Source organism: Blennius ocellaris (assembly GCF_963422515.1).
Source record: "Blennius ocellaris genome assembly, chromosome: 7".
NCBI lineage: Eukaryota > Metazoa > Chordata > Actinopteri > Blenniiformes > Blenniidae > Blennius > Blennius ocellaris.
In genome coordinates, this window is record NC_137656.1 from 1,639,824 (window position 1) to 1,658,256 (window position 18,433).

Here is an 18,433-nt window from a genome sequence, read left to right on the forward strand (position 1 = left end):
ACAGGCTTCAGTGCACACTCTATTGGACTGTCTTTATTGGACAATCTGTAGTGGGCAGTTTTTAGTGGACAGTCTTTATTAGACAGTCTTTAGTGGAAAATCTGTTTTGGGCAGCTTTTAGTGGACAGTCTTTACTGGACAATCTGTATTGAACAATCTTTCGCGGTCAGTCTCTAATGGGCGTTCAGTGGCGGTCTGTGTTTATTAAAGCGTGTGCGTTGCAGCCAGACTCTGATCCCTTCACCCCCCCCCCCCCCCCCCCCCCCCCCTCAATCTCTATTGGACTGTCTTTATTGGACAATCTGTAGTGGGCAGTTTTTAGTGGACAGTCTTTATTGGACAATCTTTAGTGGACAATCTGTATTGGACTGTCTTTATTGGACAATCTAGTTGGCAGTTTTTAGTGGACAGTCTTTATTAGCCAGGCTTCAGTGGGCAATCTGTATTGGACTGTCTTTCGTGGTCAGTCTTTAATGAACAATCTTTCGCGGTCAGTCTCTAATGGGCGTTCAGTGGCGGTCTGTGTTTATTAAAGCGTGTGCGTTGCAGCCAGACTCTGATCCCTTCACCCCCCCCCCCCCCCCCCCCCCCTCAATCTCTATTGGACTGTCTTTATTGGACAATCTGTAGTGGGCAGTTTTTAGTGGACAGTCTTTATTGGACAATCTTTAGTGGACAATCTGTATTGGACTGTCTTTATTGGACAATCTAGTTGGCAGTTTTTAGTGGACAGTCTTTATTAGCCAGGCTTCAGTGGGCAATCTGTATTGGACTGTCTTTCGTGGTCAGTCTTTAATGAACAATCTTTCGCGGTCAGTCTCTAATGGGCGTTCAGTGGCGGTCTGTGTTTATTAAAGCGTGTGCGTTGCAGCCAGACTCTGATCTCTTCACCCCCCCCCCGACCCTCAGCTGGACGCTGCCGGCGCTCTGAGACCTCTTCACCTGTTCTCTGCTCTTATTGTGGCGGGCGTCCTCAGGGGACGCTGTGCGTGCAGCGGGACGCACGTCCCTGCACAGGAGGCCCGGTTCCCAGGGCAACCCTGACATGCTGGGTCGTGTCTCCGTCAATCCCCCTGCCGCCGCCTCATCCAGCCATCGCCATGCAGACGGCGCCTTTTGTCGAGTCCAGACGCAGAACCTCTTCCACACTTTCTCCTTATATTTCATAACTCACCTCCTCCACTTCGTGGAATTTCCCATTTCTTCCCGACTGAGAGATCAGATCGGTCCGTTTAACATGGAAACTAAATAAGGCGATCAGATTCAAGTGCAGGTTTTTAGCACCAAGAGTACCCTTCCATTCCGTCAGTGGATCCATCCCATAATGAGTCTGAACATTCTATGTTTGCGAGCAGCGTTTCTTCACTTTTTTTCTTTTTTTTCCTTTTTAACCCCGTCACGGTGACGCGGGCGAAGGTGATTCCCGCGCCTCGCTGAACAGGAACGTTTTATTGCAGTCGTGAACTTTCACTTTCTGTTGAGACGACGGATCCGTTCCTCGACCGCCGCGACTCTTCGCCTTCCTCCGACTGGGTGCAAGTGGCCCCCTTTTCCCGGCAGAAAGTTAATGTTTTCTCAGTGTTGTCCCCGACGCTGTTGACACAGCTGGAGGGTAAACATGTCGGGGCCGAGCGGCGGCGAGCGTCCGGACCAATCTGAGATTGGGGGAGTGCGAGTCCTCGCACGCCTGCCGAGGGGAATCTGGAGTCCGGAGGTTTAGGGCATTCGTGATGTTGTGCTGGAGCCGGTGGACCTGTGGACTGCTGCGGGGGACGGGCGTCTGCTGGGACGGCCGGGATCGTTACGGGACGGTCCGGGGGACACAGCGACAGGTCGGAGTCAGATTTCCACTTAAGTGTCTCTCGCGCTAACGTCTTCTCTATTCAGTGTCGGTTGCGTGGCGGCTTTTCAAGCAGTCGTTTGTGTTCCTTTGACTCGTCGCTGAGTTTTAATAAGTCATTGTTGTGTTTGTACCTGATGTCCTCAGGATATAGAGTCATATTTTAGCAATTTATTTGTTTGGGTGAGGGGGCAACAACAAGTATCTAGGTCAGGGGCGTCAAACTGATCTTAGTTGAGGGGCCTCATCCAACCTGATCTGACCTCTGGAGGGCCGAACAAGTCAAACGGAACATATTAAACTGCAGATCTGGACAAATGTCAAAGTCTTTCCTTCTTTTGATTCTTTTGTAACTGCAAGGATTTGCCAGTCTATTCTGAAATATCCATATTAAAGGAAATCAGATATTATTATATTTGCAAAAAACCCTCAGTCACCTGTATCTGGATTTCGTATTCAGGATTAAAACAATTTGTCATAATCTGGAAATTGTTTTGAGTTCACGTGTCCAAAGTATCACATCACATAAGTTGGACTCGTTGTTTTGTTGTGAAAGGCGTCGCGTCATGTGACCTCCACAGATGCATTAATGTCGGGAGTCAAATTCTGACCAAGGGTGGTTTTAAATGTCATTTTTGCCGATCGAGTGTTTTTAGATCAGCCTCTTATCAGTTTTCATTTTTAATACTTCACACTTCAAAAATCACATGGCGGGCCGGGTTAGATCGTCTGGGGGGCCGGTTCCGGCCCCCGGGCCGCATGTTTGACACCCCTGATCTAGATCCAGTGCAGAACCAGACACTGGATACTGGACAGCTGATATCTACATGTTAAAACCAGCCAGGTTCCTACAACCACATCAGACCATGACCACAGCAGGTCAGATCAGTTTGATGGATGTGCTTCAGGCCTATAAGGCTTCATGTAAACACATTATAGCTGAGCAGCGTTGTTCCAGGCCTCTCCGTCTGGTTAAAGTCTAACCAGATGACCGGAGGACTGCTTGGACCCGGGACGTTTTCCTTATGCTGACTGCGGCTGCGAGAACCACAAGGCAGAAGCATCTTTTATTGGAACTGGATTTGCACGAGCGGCACAAGGAATTTGACTTCCAGTTAGAAGTGACTCAGCCAGCGTTCACGTGGGAAACATTCAGAACCCGGTTGTTCGTCATTGCACTTGTACCAACATGTCTTTTTCAGCACTGAAATCTCTCGGATAATCCCCGGGTTGATTGACGTCTTTACCGCCACGAAAACAACCAAACCTTTCCCGAGGCATTGTGCGGACGAGACATCGTTTATACTCTCGCGAGATCTCTATTCACACCACCAGTTTCACAACAACTCAGACTATTCTCGTGGCATGAAGACTCTTTTTTTGGAATCTGTCAAATTCTGATTCTTTTTGCTCAAGCGGCTTGCGACCCCATCTTTGATATCCCAGAAACCCTTGCAGGGGGACGTCTTTAGCATTGGTTGTTGCTTGGTGGGGCTGTAGATGTGGGGTTGGGGCTTGTTACCTATCAGGAGGCCATCGGGCATCCAGGGCTTGTGATGCACAGCTGGAGGTCTTCAGTTGTTTTGGTCATGTTGTGTTCAAGTCAAGTGGAGAGAAGACTTCAGTGAAGGTCTCAAACTGTTGTTGGGAAGAATTCACCTGCTTGTTTTTTTTTTCTTCTGGGCTGTGTGAGCTGTAATGGTCGTCAGGAGTTAAAAGTCTTTAAAGGGGTTGGATTATTCAGCTTTTCAACACTTTGACATGGTCTTGGTGGTCCAACAACATCAGAGTCAAATTTATTTCCCCAAATCCAGCTTTTTCCTTGATTTTCCCTCCATTAGAATACTGGATCACAGGAGCTGCATTCAGAATCTGCTGTGTCTGTGTGAGCTGGACTGGCTCCGCCCACACACACGCCCATCTATGGGAAGAGGAAGGAAGTACTTCCTCTCGTGGCGCCATGTGCCAGAGCAGAGCTGCCTGATTGTGGGAGGAGTCAAAGGGTGGAGGAGCCTACCTTGACTGTGATTGGCTGAACCCCCCGATGACACTATATAGGGTTTGATTTCTGATTGGCTGCTTGGAGCAACACACTTTTTAAAACCTGGAACAAGCCGGGGAGAGAGAGGACACACTTTCTACACTTCTGGGACGTCGTTCCTGGTACGGGGACGATCAGTACTACTAGAAAACCTTTAGAATTTTGCATTTCATATTATACAACCTTTCCGATACGCACACTGTGGGGCTCCATTTAAAAAAAAAAAAAAAAAGAGTTGGGAAACCTCCATATTTTTTCCAATCGATTGGAACATGCTGTGCATTATTTTTTTTTTACCAGCATTACGTGACGTGTGCACAGCAGCAATAAGCATGTGTGCAAAGCGGCTGGCTCGTCTTCGCCAGCCTGTTTTCCTCACTTTGCAAATGTTTGTTGGCCCAGAGAGCCAGAAAGCCGCCCTGCTGAAGGCCATGTGTTTGGCAGCACGGCGGCACCAGCTGCAAAGTCCAGTCCCTCCGCTGGCGGACGCAGTAAGTGGTTCTGGAGGAGAACCGGATTAGTCTTGAGTGCTTCAGGATGTGCCCGAGCTTCTCAGACTCTTCCCCACCACGCGATACGATACAAACCCTGAACGAAGAGCTCTGCAGGCTTCCTCTGATGTGGTTTCCTCGGCCTGCACCACATCAGAAGCTGCTCTTGGCTCTTTGGCGACGAGAATTATCGAACTCTACGTCCCACTTGCGTTTATGTGACGGGATCCAACAGGAAACCCAATCCAGGCTGACCGTTGTGGACTTGGACTGCTGAACGCAGCACGGTACCACTCAGGAGGAACTCGTTTCCCCACTTCGTCCCGATTCGCATCCGAGCTCAACGTATTACGAGCAGCTTTGTGAAAAGAAACAGAGCTCCACGCGAGGGCGTGGAATGTAGTTTTTTCCCCCCCTTACGTAACTCCATACTGCGAGCCTGTCCGGCACCCTCCTCGGCTTTTTATTCCTCTCAGATTTATTGTTTGTGCAGCGCCGGGGAACATTGTGCGCCTGGCAGCGGCCCAGCGCCGTCCAGTAATCCTTCAGTGAGGGACGAGGGCCTAATGTCAGGCCCCCGGCTTCAGTCTGAAATGTTTCTGCTGCTGGATTTCCTCACGTACTTGGACATGCGTCAAAACACTTTGTGTGTGTGTGTGTGTGTGTGTGAGAGGGGTGTAGGGGGGGTAGGGGGTAGGGGTGGCTCCTGCTTCCACTTCCATGCGAAGGTTTCCAGGCGTGAGATAATGGGAGAGCAATGCAGGCCGGCTCCTCTGGGAGCCGTAAGGTCCGATAGCCTTGGACAACGTCTTCCGGACTGACGTCCAGCAGATGGCAGGAGAGATTAAAAGTCGGCCGCCCCCGCCCCCGCCCCCCCCCCCTCTTCGACTCCCAGAAGTCTCCGGGATTTAGTCCGTGTGGATTTGTGGAGGGCGGATATTAGTCGCTGCTCGGTGCTCAGGTTCTGATCAGTATTCTGGTCTGGTGAGTGGAGACGTTCTGTCGCCTCTGCGGAAATACAAATTAGGACGAGTCGAGTCGGGTCGGAAGAGAAAAGCCTCTGAAGACGGTCGTAGTTAAAGGCGGCGTCCCGCGAAGCTCTCAAACCTTGTCCCCATGTGAACTGTGTGTATAAAGAGCCATTTGAAGCCTTTCAGTGTTTTCTCCTCTCAGGCCGGGCGGCACTCTGCACGTCCTCCAGGTCACATTTATTTTACGTCCTGCCGGAATTGTTGGCTTAATAAGCCTGTTCATGTTGCATTTAAGTGGGATTTGGATCCAGTGGGATTTTATATTTAGCTCCAGACGAAAGGTATCGTGGTTTCAGAAGCAAGGCGATTGCATTTTTCTACAGCAACCTGAAATCATGGTGACGTGGTGTTCCTCAGGGCTCTGTACTGGGACCACTGTTTTTTTGTTTTGTTTTTGTTTTTGTTTGATCTTTCACTTGTCTCTTCTGTTTAGTGCTGTGAAACCAGATCTTGTGTTATTTTTGGAAAGTCCCTCCATTGTTAGGCTGAGGATTTGCAGTTTTCTGCCTCTTAGGACAAGATTTTAAGGTGTTTAGTCCTCATGTCCACATGTTAGTCCTCAGTGTGAAAGACCCCCTGCTTTCCTCTCAAACGCACAGCTGAGGACAGAGACGGTTTGTTTCTGACGTGGACCAGCAGGAGGCAGTGTTGGATATTAAATCCACACATTATTCATGCCTGAAATTAACTGCCCCCTTAAAACTGTCAGTAAACATTTAAAATTAATTAATTAATTAATTAATGAGTGTTTCAGTACTTCAGCAAATGAAATATGCACCAGGTGGATTGTCCAGATTTCACAAAACCAACAATGAATCATTAGTGTGTTTTTAGGGCGTCATTTTAAATCTACACGTTATTTCTTTTTGGAGGAATCATGTGTTTATTTCCCTGTTCGTGTCTGTTCATCCCTCCTGTTTTCAGCTCCCCGACAGGCACAATTCATTAGAAGTACATCGTATTCTAAGTTGTCTTTCTTTAATCTATTATTAATCCCTATTTTAGGATGATTTATTTTTCAACGTACAGGCTAAAAACTGTGAGAAATGTTTTTAATTGCACTTTGACTCAATAGCTGCTATATAGACTACAGTTTTGGTGTGGATAGCATAACTATTAATGAATGTTTTTATGGTAAAATGCCCCCAAAAAATGCACCAGACACATTTGGTTACGGAGACCTGGACTGTTTACAAGTGATTAGAAAATATCATATTCATCTCAGGCTGAACTCACAGAGAATATAAGTCAATAGATGATCATACATTTTTAAAGTAACCCTCCCAACCATGCTTTTATATACCGAGGATCGATAGAATGGAGTGAAGTGAGGCTACTGCTCCATCTGCAACAAATAGACCTGAGTGGGGCTCATGCTAATGCTAATGCTAATGCAACGCCTCTCCATTGATCCACGGATGGAATTCGAGTCAATGTTAATGGATTATTTCGTTCGAACCGGCCATAGCATTGTCTCACACGCATCTCCTATGTTTTAATTCCTTCCAAGATGCTGTAAAGCCACGAAGTGTAAGTTCAAACCACATCAGGAAGAGATCTGACGACAAAGGGTTGTGGCTTTATTCACCTTCTGCCAAAAGACAATCGTGTCAACGGCAGAAAAGAAGTGACGGCTTCTTCCGTCCCGGCTGCTTTGAGAACTATTGATTTATTTATTTTTTTTTTGGAGCCAACAGCGAGATTATAAAGGAGCCATAGCCTCCTCCTGTAACCTGTAATCAGTAACCTGTAATCTGTTAGTGACAGTCGATAAACTGTTAGTGGAGAGACTGTTGGTCTTTAGGCTGCTGCTAGAGAGAGAGAGAGAGAGAGAGAGAGAGAGACAGAGAGAGAGAGAGAAGCTGCTGTGTTTTCTGTTCTCACACTGACCTGCTGCCATAGTGAGAGCATCACAACATGCCGTCATTTCCCACAAGGCAGTGCGTCACAGAGGAGGAGGCTGTGCTGCGTTCAGGAGCCTCGGACAGGCCAGAACAGTGGCTTGATTTCAGAAGATTTAACTTTAACTTAGCATTTTGATCTGTTTTGATCCATTTTTTCCCCTTACAAGATTCTTTCAACGAGTTTGTGTCTCAAAGAAAGAGTCTGGGTGTTTTTTAAAGAATCCAGGGAATTGAAGCCCACACAAATTCCGGTGTTCAAAAACTACAAATCAAGTGGTTTGAAATCTAATTTTATTTTTTAAAGAAATCAGGTTTTTCTTTATATTCTCATTTAAAGAGTCCAGGTTGGCTTAAATAATATAGACTCCGGATTAAATAGATGTTAAAGGGCTAATTACGGCATAGAAATTGAAATCAATGAACTATAAATGGTCCGCGAACACACCACCGGTCCCTGAACGCACCACCGGCCTCCGTCTCTGTGTCCGACCGGTACCTGAACGCATCACCTCCGGTGGGCGGAGCCTTTGAGGATCCGATCTGAGTCACGGTCCTCCCCGGGAGCTCAGCCCGTTCTCGCCCCGACACCCACCCGTCCGTCAGTCCGTCCGTGTGTGTGTGTATATGTGTGCGCGCGCGCGGCCTCCCGGCGCACCGAACGCGGACTGATGCGGTCACCGCGGCCGTGACGGAGCTCCGTGCTCCCGCGGACATCCATGGTGGTCTGTTCACCCGGGATGCGAACCGAGGAGCGCGGCGTGGACATGTTCGACTCGTCGTGGAGGGTGCGGAACATTTGGGACGGGGTGAGGCTGGAGGTGACGGAGGACCCCAGCCCGGTCACCCTGCACAGCTTCACCCACCTGGACCCGGACCTGCCGGGGGTGGAGGTGAGAGGAGGAGGAGGAGGAGGTGGAGGAGCCGGTCGACTGCGACTGTTGTGTTGTTATGGATGATGATGATGATGATGATGATGATGATGATGATGATGATGATGATGGAGGGTCGTGAGAGTCCAGCTGATATTTTCAATCTGGTTGATAAATTGAGCTGTAGTTAAGTCACTGCTGTCAAAATCCACATTTCACACCACCGGCAGGAGGAAAACCACTTGTACAGAGTTCAAACTTAAACTTTTAACACATTTGTCGTCACTTCCACGTCACACATGATCACACAAAAAAAACCAAGTGACTGAATGACACAGAAGTGTTTCCTGTGAGCTGCTTGTCTTCTACATTGCCAGTCAGGCCTCTGCAGGCAGGTAACGTGAGCCGGAGTGTCCAGTGGTCAGAGTGACACATCAGATGAACACATCCTCTAATCCTGGCCCAGCAGCTGTCAGAGCCTCCTGATCGCGGTGCTGCTGTGTCGACACATTTACAGTATTAGAGAGTTTGCAGAGAGTTTGCAGCTGTGGAGGATGGAGAGGCGTTTACCGGCTGAGACGTTGAGTTTGGGTCAAAGAAAAAAACCAACAAAACGAAGGAGATAAGACGTCGAGTGTTGTGATGTCTTCTTCCAGGATGACTTGCTTTTTTTCTTCTTTTTTTTTTGTTCCGGCCTCTCCCCTCTGCAGCTCCCCCCACGTCTCTGTGAAACGTCTCCAACGTGACGCCACCGTCTGAGTCCGGTCCAAAACTGTCCTGACAGTATTTGAAGATTACAGCCTGGAGTAGAGTTACATCATCCACTTTTCTTGTGATCCGCGCTGCTTATTGTTCGTTATCAGTGCAGTAAAAAAAACAAAACATCTCTCAGGTCCACTAATCTCAGCATGAATGAAAGGACAAACTGTGGTGGCGGAAAAAAATGTCAAGCGAGCGAATGAATGTGACGTTGGGAATCGTTCCGCCCCGGGATGAGGAACAGTGTGTGTCGGGCCGCAGGAGAACTTTCCATCTTCATTCTAATTCTGTCACAATGTCACGTCTTGTTTCTTTGCTGGTGAGCTGCTGACATGTTCAACTTTAATTCAACATGTGACGACGATGTGGAGCGTGACGACGTAGATATTAGATAAAACCTGTGTGTGTGTGTGTGTGTGGGGGGGGGGGGGGGTGTCAGTCAGTCAGTCAGTCAGTCAGAAGCAGTTTGTTCTCTTTTGTTTTTGTACCTCTGACTCAGCCCTTTGGCACGGGGCTTCGTGTGATGTTGAAATCTGTTGTCGACACAAGCCAGAGCAGCAGGACTCGTCAGAAGGAGAAACATTTTAAATGATCTTTTCTCGGTCACTCAGGTTTTTTTAAGATCGTGAGTGTCGAGACGGTCAAACATCGGAATCGGGATCAGAATCGTCTTTTATTGTCATGGTAACGGGTACAACGAAATTGCATAGAGCGTTGTTGGGAAAGAAGGACAACAAGAGGTCAAACATCAGCGAGAGGAGATGAAGGTGAAGCTTCCTGTACTCGGTTTGTGTTTTAATGCACCGTGTCGGGGCAGAACCTGAAGCTCCTCGGTATGGTGGGGTCAGGTGGGGTCAGAGGTCACTGTGGGTCCATGCGACTGATCCCTCTGATGTCGAGAAAGTCGATTCGGGATATTTGCACTGAAGGTTTCTGGGTGTTTTGATCACGTTGCGTGGTCAACGTCGTCCCCACCTCTTCTGCAGAAGTGATGCAAGGATGAACTTTGCTTACGTCTCGTCCTACGCCTGTTTGAGACCCGACGCCGTACGCCCACGCGGGTCTTCGTTCTCTCGTGTCTCCACGTGATCTTATCTCTGTGGTTCCAGCTCTGGCTCGAGGGTTGCGGTCGCACATATTTCCGTACCGCGTTCTCGACGTCTTCGCTGTCCCATTGAGGAAGATTCCAGGATGCTTCGGCGTGTCCTCTCGTAAATGTCTTGTCCCTCTAATCTAATCCTCTCCTCTAACACAATTACCTAATGCTTAATCCCGTCCTGGAGTGCAGACGGGTTTCCGCAGCGTGTCTCCCTCACAGAGGATCACTTTATTGGACTGCAGCTGCTTCGTGGTAGCCGGTTTGATTCTCCACCGACATGTTCTGGTGAAGAAGCAGTGCAGGGACGGTGTACCCTGTATACCCTGTATACCCTGTATTCCCTGAATACGTACCACGTCTGCAGCTGTTTGTGAAAAGCACTGCCAGATATTATTGGCAGATTATCCAACAAGCTATAGACTCTGTCGTAGAGAAAGTATTTAAAGACACGAGTCAGTGCGTCACATGACCCCGGACTCGCGGCCTTCACCCATCAACTGGTCTGGAACATGAATTATCTAATAAGTCGGGATGCGGCGACACCAGTATCGGGTGTCCGGTCCGATACTACACGGCGTACTCGTGCTTCTGAGAGCTCCTCGATACGACCCGGCGAGTATCGGGAGTAAGAGAGAGTGTAAGCGACGTCTGCGGTTTGGAGATTCTTTCATGTTATTGAGAATGAGAAAAGTACGTTCTGCCAAAATATCAAGAGGAGGAGACAGAGAGTTCGTACAACACCGGCAACTTAATCACCAGAGACATTTGCACCAGCAGACTTCGCCCGATGTCGCCCAGTAGTTTAGCTCTTCAGCTATGGCCGGGTGATTTATCGATTATACGTATCCATTGTATGGTGGTAGTTTGGAGTCAAGAAGGATGGCGTTAAACAAACAACAGTGTTATCAATGCGGACTGTCTGAAACTACGACGTCAACACTTCCTGCCGGTTCCACGACAACTAAGAAGCAGAAGCAACCGGCGCCTTCGTATTTGAGCCACGTCTTCCCTTTCCAGATCAATGCCACGCGACAAAAATAGTCCAAAACATAAGGGGATAACGTCGCTGCAACGCAAGTGTGGTTGAAAAGTCCGGTTCAGAAGACTCTCTTGACCTGAGATATAATCTGCCTGGTTGCAAGTGTTAAAGTAGATACATCTCGGCCTGCGTTGTTTAGTCCAGCGAGAGAAGGATAATATTTATTAAACAATAAATACTGTTTAGGCGAGATTCACCAGTGATGCTACATGCAACATGCTACATGCTCACACACCAGCGATGCTACATGCTGCATGCTCACACACCAGTGATGCTACACATGATTAAAGTCTGATTGATACGCCCATTCAGTCATCAGTACACATAGCGCAGTGCGTAAATGGACGCTACGCGCTTAGCTTAGCTTAGCGGCTGTGCAGAGGACGTGAGTGGCGAGGCACAGCCTCCGTTTTTGTGCAGACTCTGAAATAGGTTTTATGGCTTTTAATCAGTACTCGCTATCGGCGAGTAGCCAAAGGTTAGGACTCGTCCTTTAAGGAAGTGCTATCGGTGCGTCGCCACTAAACAAACAAGACGGCAGCTGTCCTAACCAGAGGTCCCTTCAGGTCGTGGAACCTGCTGCCTTTAGTCTCATGAGCTGAGGTAGAGTGAAGCCCTGCTGACGTCTTCCCACCCTGCTCTGTGCTTTTAGCAATTCTAGACTCAAGTCGCTGCTCTTTGTCTCTGTTTTTGTGAAGCTTTCCTCTGCAACATCAGGTGTTGAGGCTGATATATACATATATATATATATATATTAACTATCTCACCCCCCCCGGTAAAATCTCCCTTACACGTGTCACAAGCTGCACTCGTGGAGAGCCGCAGGAGCGTTTCAGACTAAAAATAGCCGTGCTTATGGAGGTCCAGGAGCAAAACCAGCAGGATTACGGTCCGAAGCAGCCTGCAGCTGATGGGGGGGGGGGGCGTCTGAAGAGACTCGGGAAGCGGCGCCGAGCCGCCTTGGCGCCGTCCGGGTGTCCACCGGGTCACCTTCAAGACGCTCATATCTTCGATTCAGTTTGGATGAAGTCGGCTGTATTTTAAGAAGCGACTGAAACCGAGTCATTCGGAGTTAATCGGGATTCACCTGGTCAGTCCACTCACTAAAGGGTTAATTGAAAGAAAGAAACATAATGTGATGTGGTCCTGTGTGTTTTGCACTGTGTACTCACGCTGTTCTAGAAATTAAATTTCCTGAAGCTTCTAAAACTTCAACGCACACACACACACACACCGAGTCCTGTCAGTGAACTGCGGAGCTTTTAGTGTCTGTGCTTCTTTTCAAGGCAGAACAAAAATGCCGGGAGCCGGCAGCAGCTGGAATGTGGAGGTCGGGCGTCTGGAAAAATACTCCGGTTGAGATCCGATCCCTGGAGTTCCGCCGCCGCCGCCGCCTCTTTATTATCCCGACTGGTTCGGGCAGCAGCAGCACTGTGGTTTCCTGTGGAGGAGCTCTGACTCACAGGTTTTCCAGCGTCGGACTTTGTCTTGACGGTTCGATGTTGTGAAAACGGGGGGGAGGAGAGGCTCCTGTGCTCGAGGTCATTTGTGAGATGGAATCGGGAGTTTTGTCTCTGACTGGAACGGTGCCAGGTCGTTCCTGGAAGTAGAATCGAGAAGGGCGGGGGGGGGGGGCTACTGCTGCTCTAACAAAGAACCCTGACAGGACTTCCAGAAAGTTATTTCACTGTTTCATCTGCACCTCTCCTGCTCTGTGTGTGGTTTAATGCCACGACCCTGGAGCCCCTCCTCCCCCCCCCCCTATAGGGATACGAGGTACAGTTCCTCACTAACAGTCACATCTGATTGGTTCTTTCTGTCGCCTCCGTGGGTCAGTTAACATCAGGCCTCGTTTGTCAATCGGACTCTATTCAAATCACGTCTATTCAGTCGATCTGGGGCAGAAACAGGCTGTAAGGGAGCAGAAACAGGCTGTAAGGGAGCAGAAACAGGCTGTAAGGGAGCAGAAACAGGCTGTAAGGGGGCAGAAACGGGCTGTAAGGGGGCAGAAACAGGCTGCAGGGGGGCAGAAACAGGCTGTAAGGGAGCAGAAACAGGCTGTAAGGGAGCAACAGGCTGTAAGGGGGCAGAAACGGGCTGTAAGGGAGCAGAAACATGCTGCAGGTGGGGCAGAAACGGGCTGTAAGGGGGCAGAAACAGGCTGCAGGTGGGGCAGAAACAGGCTGTAAGGGGGCAGAAACGGGCTGTAAGGGAGCAGAAAGAGGCTGTAAGGGAGCAGAAACATGCTGCAGGTGGGGCAGAAACGGGCTGTAAGGGGGCAGAAACAGGCTGCAGGTGGGGCAGAAACAGGCTGTAAGGGGGCAGAAACGGGCTGTAAGGGAGCAGAAACAGGCTGCAGGTGGGGCAGAAACGGGCTGTAAGGGGGCAGAAACAGGCTGCAGGTGGGGCAGAAACAGGCTGTAAGGGGGCAGAAACGGGCTGTAAGGGAGCAGAAAGAGGCTGTAAGGGGGCAGAAACAGGCTGTAAGGGGGCAGAAACAGGCTGTAAGGGAGCAGAAACAGGCTGCAGGGGGGCAGAAACAGGCTGTAAGGGGGCAGAAACAGGCTGCAGGGGGCAGAAACGGGCTGTAAGGGAGCAGAAACGGGCTGTAAGGGAGCAGAAACAGGCTGTAAGGGGGCAGAAACGGGCTGTAAGGGGGGCAGAAACAGGCTGCAGGTGGGGCAGAAACGGGCTGTAAGGGAGCAGAAATGGGCTGTAAGGGAGCAGAAACAGGCTGTAAGGGGGCATAAACAGGCTGTAAGGGGGCATAAACGGGCTGTAAGGGGGCATAAACGGGCTGTAAGGGGGCATAAACGGGCTGTAAGGGGGCAGAAACAGGCTGTAAGGGGGCAGAAACAGGCTGTAAGGGGGCAGAAACAGGCTGTAAGGGGGCAGAAACAGGCTGTAAGGGAGCAGAAACAGGCTGCAGGTGTTCTCCAGGTTCTCTCTCTGCTGTCGCTCCGGCTGATGATCACCTTCGTCCTTTCTCACCTTCACCGACGAGGTTTTGATTAAATCAAAGTGTGTGTGTGTTGTAAATAAGGGATTCTGCCCTGAGATGGTTTCTATGTGTGTTTAGAGATAATTAACAACAGTCGTTTAAAAAAAAAAAAGGTGATCATTTGCCATAAATGAATCCTTCGTTGTTCTCTGATTCATCAAGTGTTATCATGGTGTCGCGTTGACTTTTCTAGATTTATTCACTGTTAAGCTTTCATCATCGATACTGGTTTTACACACACACACACACACACACACACAAAGGCATGCACGTGCACGCACACACACACTGTGCTCTGTGTGTTTAGTTTTATTTCTGCTCTTGACTCATGCTGTGGAAATCCCCTGTGTGCCGCGACAAAGACCAATCTGGGCCCAGCAGGGATGGTGTGCACTGGAGACACACACACACACACACCACACACACACACACACACACACACAACAGATAAATACCAACGAGTCTTAACCTCAGTTTTGGAGTAAAAACATTCTGAAAATGTCCCCCTTGAGCAGTTTTCTCAGAAAATTGTGTGGTTAAGAAGAAATACTGGAAGTTTTTCTCCAGAAAATGAAGTTGTTGTTTCTCAGAAGAAAACAAAAAGGATTTCATGTTTTTTATGAATGTGTGATTTTAGTTGGACGCTAATGCTAACGCTGATGCTAACTCCCAGTCCACAGATTAGAAACAAGGCTGTGATTCCGACTGTGTTTTTAATGTGTGACACGTGTACACTGTGTGTATCTTGTGTGTGGAGTGTGTACCTTGTGTGTGGAGCGTGTACCTTGTGTGTAGAGTGTGTACCTTGTGTGTAGAGTGTGTAGAGTGTGTACCTTGTGTAGAGTGTGTACCTTGTGTGTAGAGTGTGTACCTTGTGTGTGGAGCGTGTACCTTGTGTGTAGAGTGTGTACCTTGTGTGTAGAGTGTGTACCTTGTGTGTAGAGTGTGTACCTTCTGTGTAGAGTGTGTACCTTCTGTGTAGAGTGTGTACCTTCTGTGTAGAGTGTGTACCTTGTGTGTAGAGCGTGTACCTTGTGTGTATACAGTGTGTACCTCGTGTGTGGAGGGTGTACCTTGTGTGTGGAGCGTGTACCTTGTGTGTAGAGCGTGTACCTTGTGTGTAGAGCGTGTACCTTGTGTGTATACAGTGTGTACCTTGTGTGTACCTTGTGTGTGGAGCGTGTACCTTGTGTGTAGAGTGTGTACCTTGTGTGTAGAGCGTGTACCTTGTGTGTATACAGTGTGTACCTTGTGTGTACCTTGTGTGTGGAGCGTGTACCTTGTGTGTGGAGCGTGTACCTTGTGTGTAGAGCGTGTACCTTGTGTGTATACAGTGTGTACCTTGTGTGTAGAGTGTGTACCTTGTGTGTAGAGTGTGTACCTTGTGTGTGGAGCGTGTACCTTGTGTGTAGAGTGTGCACCTTGTGTGTATACAGTGCATACCTTGTGTATACAGTGTGTAAATTGTGTATGCAGTGTGTACATCGTGTATGCAGTGTGTACATTGTGTGTATGCAGTGTGTACATTGTGTGTAGAGTGTGTACACTGTGTGTACAGTGTGTACACTGTGTGTACAGTGTGTGTACAGTGTGTACAGGTTCTTACCTAAAGACACTTCAACACAAGCACAAGGCCGGAGAGGGAATCAAACTCCCAACATTGAGACTGTAAACGACTCGCTGCACAAAAAGAGTCAGTCGACTTTCAGTTGTGTAACACCCCCCCCCCACACACACACACACACACACACACACACACAGAGGCCAGGTCACACTGTGCATGAGCTCAGGGGCTTTGTTGCGGAGGGGAAGGTCTCTGGGTTGAGCGATGGCGTAATGGAGGACTATTGTTGTCTTTCTCTTCTGGAGCCGGGACTTTCTGCTCTGCACACAAAAAGCCTTTCTAGTGGCTGCGTGTGTGTCTTTTGTTTGTTTACTGGTGTTCTCATTGTTGATGGAACCGCCCCCCCCGTCCCCCCGCTGAGACATCCCAGAGACCCCCGGTCCACCGCCACACATCCCACAAATGCACCGCGACGATGAAGGCAAACGGTTCAAATACAAACTGAACTTACAGCTTTAGCATTATCTTTTTTTTTATTTTTATTTTTTTATTTAAGGTAGTGCAGATAAACAATACAAAACAGTAAGCAATTCCAAAAATATACACAAAAGTAATACAAACAAGTGCTACCTCCAATACTATCTACATAATGTGTGTGTGCTTGTATAGGAAATACTAAGTGTGACTTGGTTCTGTTTGTGGAGGAAACAGAGGAGAAAGGAAATAGTTTGTATCGTAACATAGAAAGGAGCAAAAGAGGGGGGAAAAAAGTGAAATTATCCATTTTGTAGAAATTGAACGAGTTTGTTTTGGAATCGAGGTTCTATTGTCATAAACTCAGGGACTGAGATTCTGTAATAATATAGTCAGACGGCAGATTTTTCCATTGACGTCTACTGAGATTACTTTTTGATCTCCAGTTTTGTGAGGATGGCTTTCTCTGCGACGGCTCGGGCTTCAAGCAGTAGTTTAGTATGTGGTGAGTGGAGGGTGAGAGTTGAGAAGGTGAGTTCTGTGTGTTGTTTTGTATTGTTGTCAGTTGTAGATTTGCATTTGTAGACGTACTGTAGATGTTGTTGCATATCTGAGTCCAGAAGCTGGCGTCAGGTCCGGTTCCCATCTTTCATCCCGGCTTTAGCTTTGTGTGTATCACACATTCTAATAGTTTTATGGTTTTAGCACGATTCCAACGCAGGCTGAGGTTTGGGCTGGTTTTTATTGAGGTGTGTGTTGTTGTTTTTTGTTACGTTGCTTGGGCTGGAAACTGAGTGAGACCTGGCAACCCGGCTTGCTGACCGAGAACCTCCGGTCCGATCACGGTCAGACGGCCGGTCGCGTTTCAAACGAACACGCAAAAAGAATCGGAATCGGAATTCAGTAGCTTTTTCATTTCATTTTCATTTTATTATTTATTTCATTCATTTAAAACGACGCAACAGCAGCATTTCATATGAATGAAAAGGAGCAGAAAGAAGTCAAACTTCTAATGTTCTGCCCCTCATCAACACTAAATCATTTACAGATCATTTCATTCACATGCAGCGTCTTTTTCCAAGACATCAAACACAAGATAAATAAATAAGGTTGATCTGCTGCTCCGCAGTGTCGTATTTCTGTAACATTGACAATTTAAGTTTCTTAAACACATCAATGGAAGAATTTAGAAGTTTTAATTTTACAATCAAGACTGTTCCACAGACCGACTCCTTCCACTGAGATGCATTTTTCCATTACGGCCGATTGAAACCTGGGTTTTGTATAAAAAAAAACTCAGTTCCTTTCACTTCATATCTACTTTTTCTCTCTTGGCGAATCTGTTTTGCAATTTGTTCGGTAGCTTCATGAAGCAATAATTAATTAAAGAAGTCATTTATCTGTGGCTTTGGAGAAACACATCCTCACTTTTCGTACGGCGTGACGCTCCGACCTTCGTCTCTATTGATTCCTCGCTGCCCTTGAGCACCGCATACTTCAGGGTTTTGGCCTGACGGCAGGCGGCCTGTGGTTTGGCCGGGAGAAGCGTCTCACTCAGGATTGACTCCAGTCCAGAGTTTTAGTCTCTGCCTGTTGTGTCGGTGCCGGGGGGGGGGGGGGGGGGGGGGGGGGGGGGGGGGGGTCACTGGAGTTCAACCTCCACCTCTGTACCTCCTTTGCTGGTTTCTTTGTTTTTAAAGAACAACGTCGACCTTAATGCTTCAACGAGCCACAAGAAAATCATGCTCGTTTGTTGAGTTGAACGACTTCTTGTGATTAAATCCCCCAAAAGACTCAGTGAGTTCTGTGAAGTGCAGCACCTGAACATTCTGTACACGCCGACTCGGCGGCTCGCTGCTCGTCTCTGGATAGGAAGTGACGGGTTTGTCACTTCCACTCGCCGGCTGCCCTCGTTTGATAAGAGCTTTGTTTCCATGGCAACGTCGGTCAGAGCCTGTCGTGGACCCTGCGTCTCATTGAGCTTTGTTTCCATGGTAGCATCAGTCAGACGGTGTGGAGCTGTGACTGAACTATACGGCTTGACGCACAAAACGAATTTATCGAATTTGTAGCTGCAAATGATTTATATTTTGAAAATTCAAGTCCCCCCCCCCCCCCCCCCCCCCCCCCACAGTTTTTCGTCATTTCGTCATCTCCTGTTCTGGTTCTGTTCGGTTCCGGTGTGTTTTTTTTTCCTGCTCAGTAGAAACACTAAAGTCCCCCCCCCCCCCTCTCCCTCCCCGACAGAGCTCGACTCAGGAGATCGGCGAGGAGGCGGAGGAGGACGCCATCTTCACCATCACGCTGCGGAAGGTGCAGCT

The 18,433-nt window shown here is 48.4% G+C and overlaps 1 protein-coding gene across 1 annotated transcript in view; it reads left to right on the plus strand.

Annotated features, from left to right (window-relative positions):
- Window positions 1-8,071: 8,071 nt before the first annotated feature.
- The window catches only part of LOC308132103 (ral guanine nucleotide dissociation stimulator-like), a gene marked incomplete at its 5' end in the record, with an annotated part of 26,104 nt that continues 15,742 nt past the window's right edge, over window positions 8,072-18,433 (plus strand). Inside the window, 1 exon segment of the mRNA XM_080499071.1 lies at window positions 8,072-8,197. Coding sequence (XP_080355197.1) covers window positions 8,072-8,197 — 126 coding nt within the window.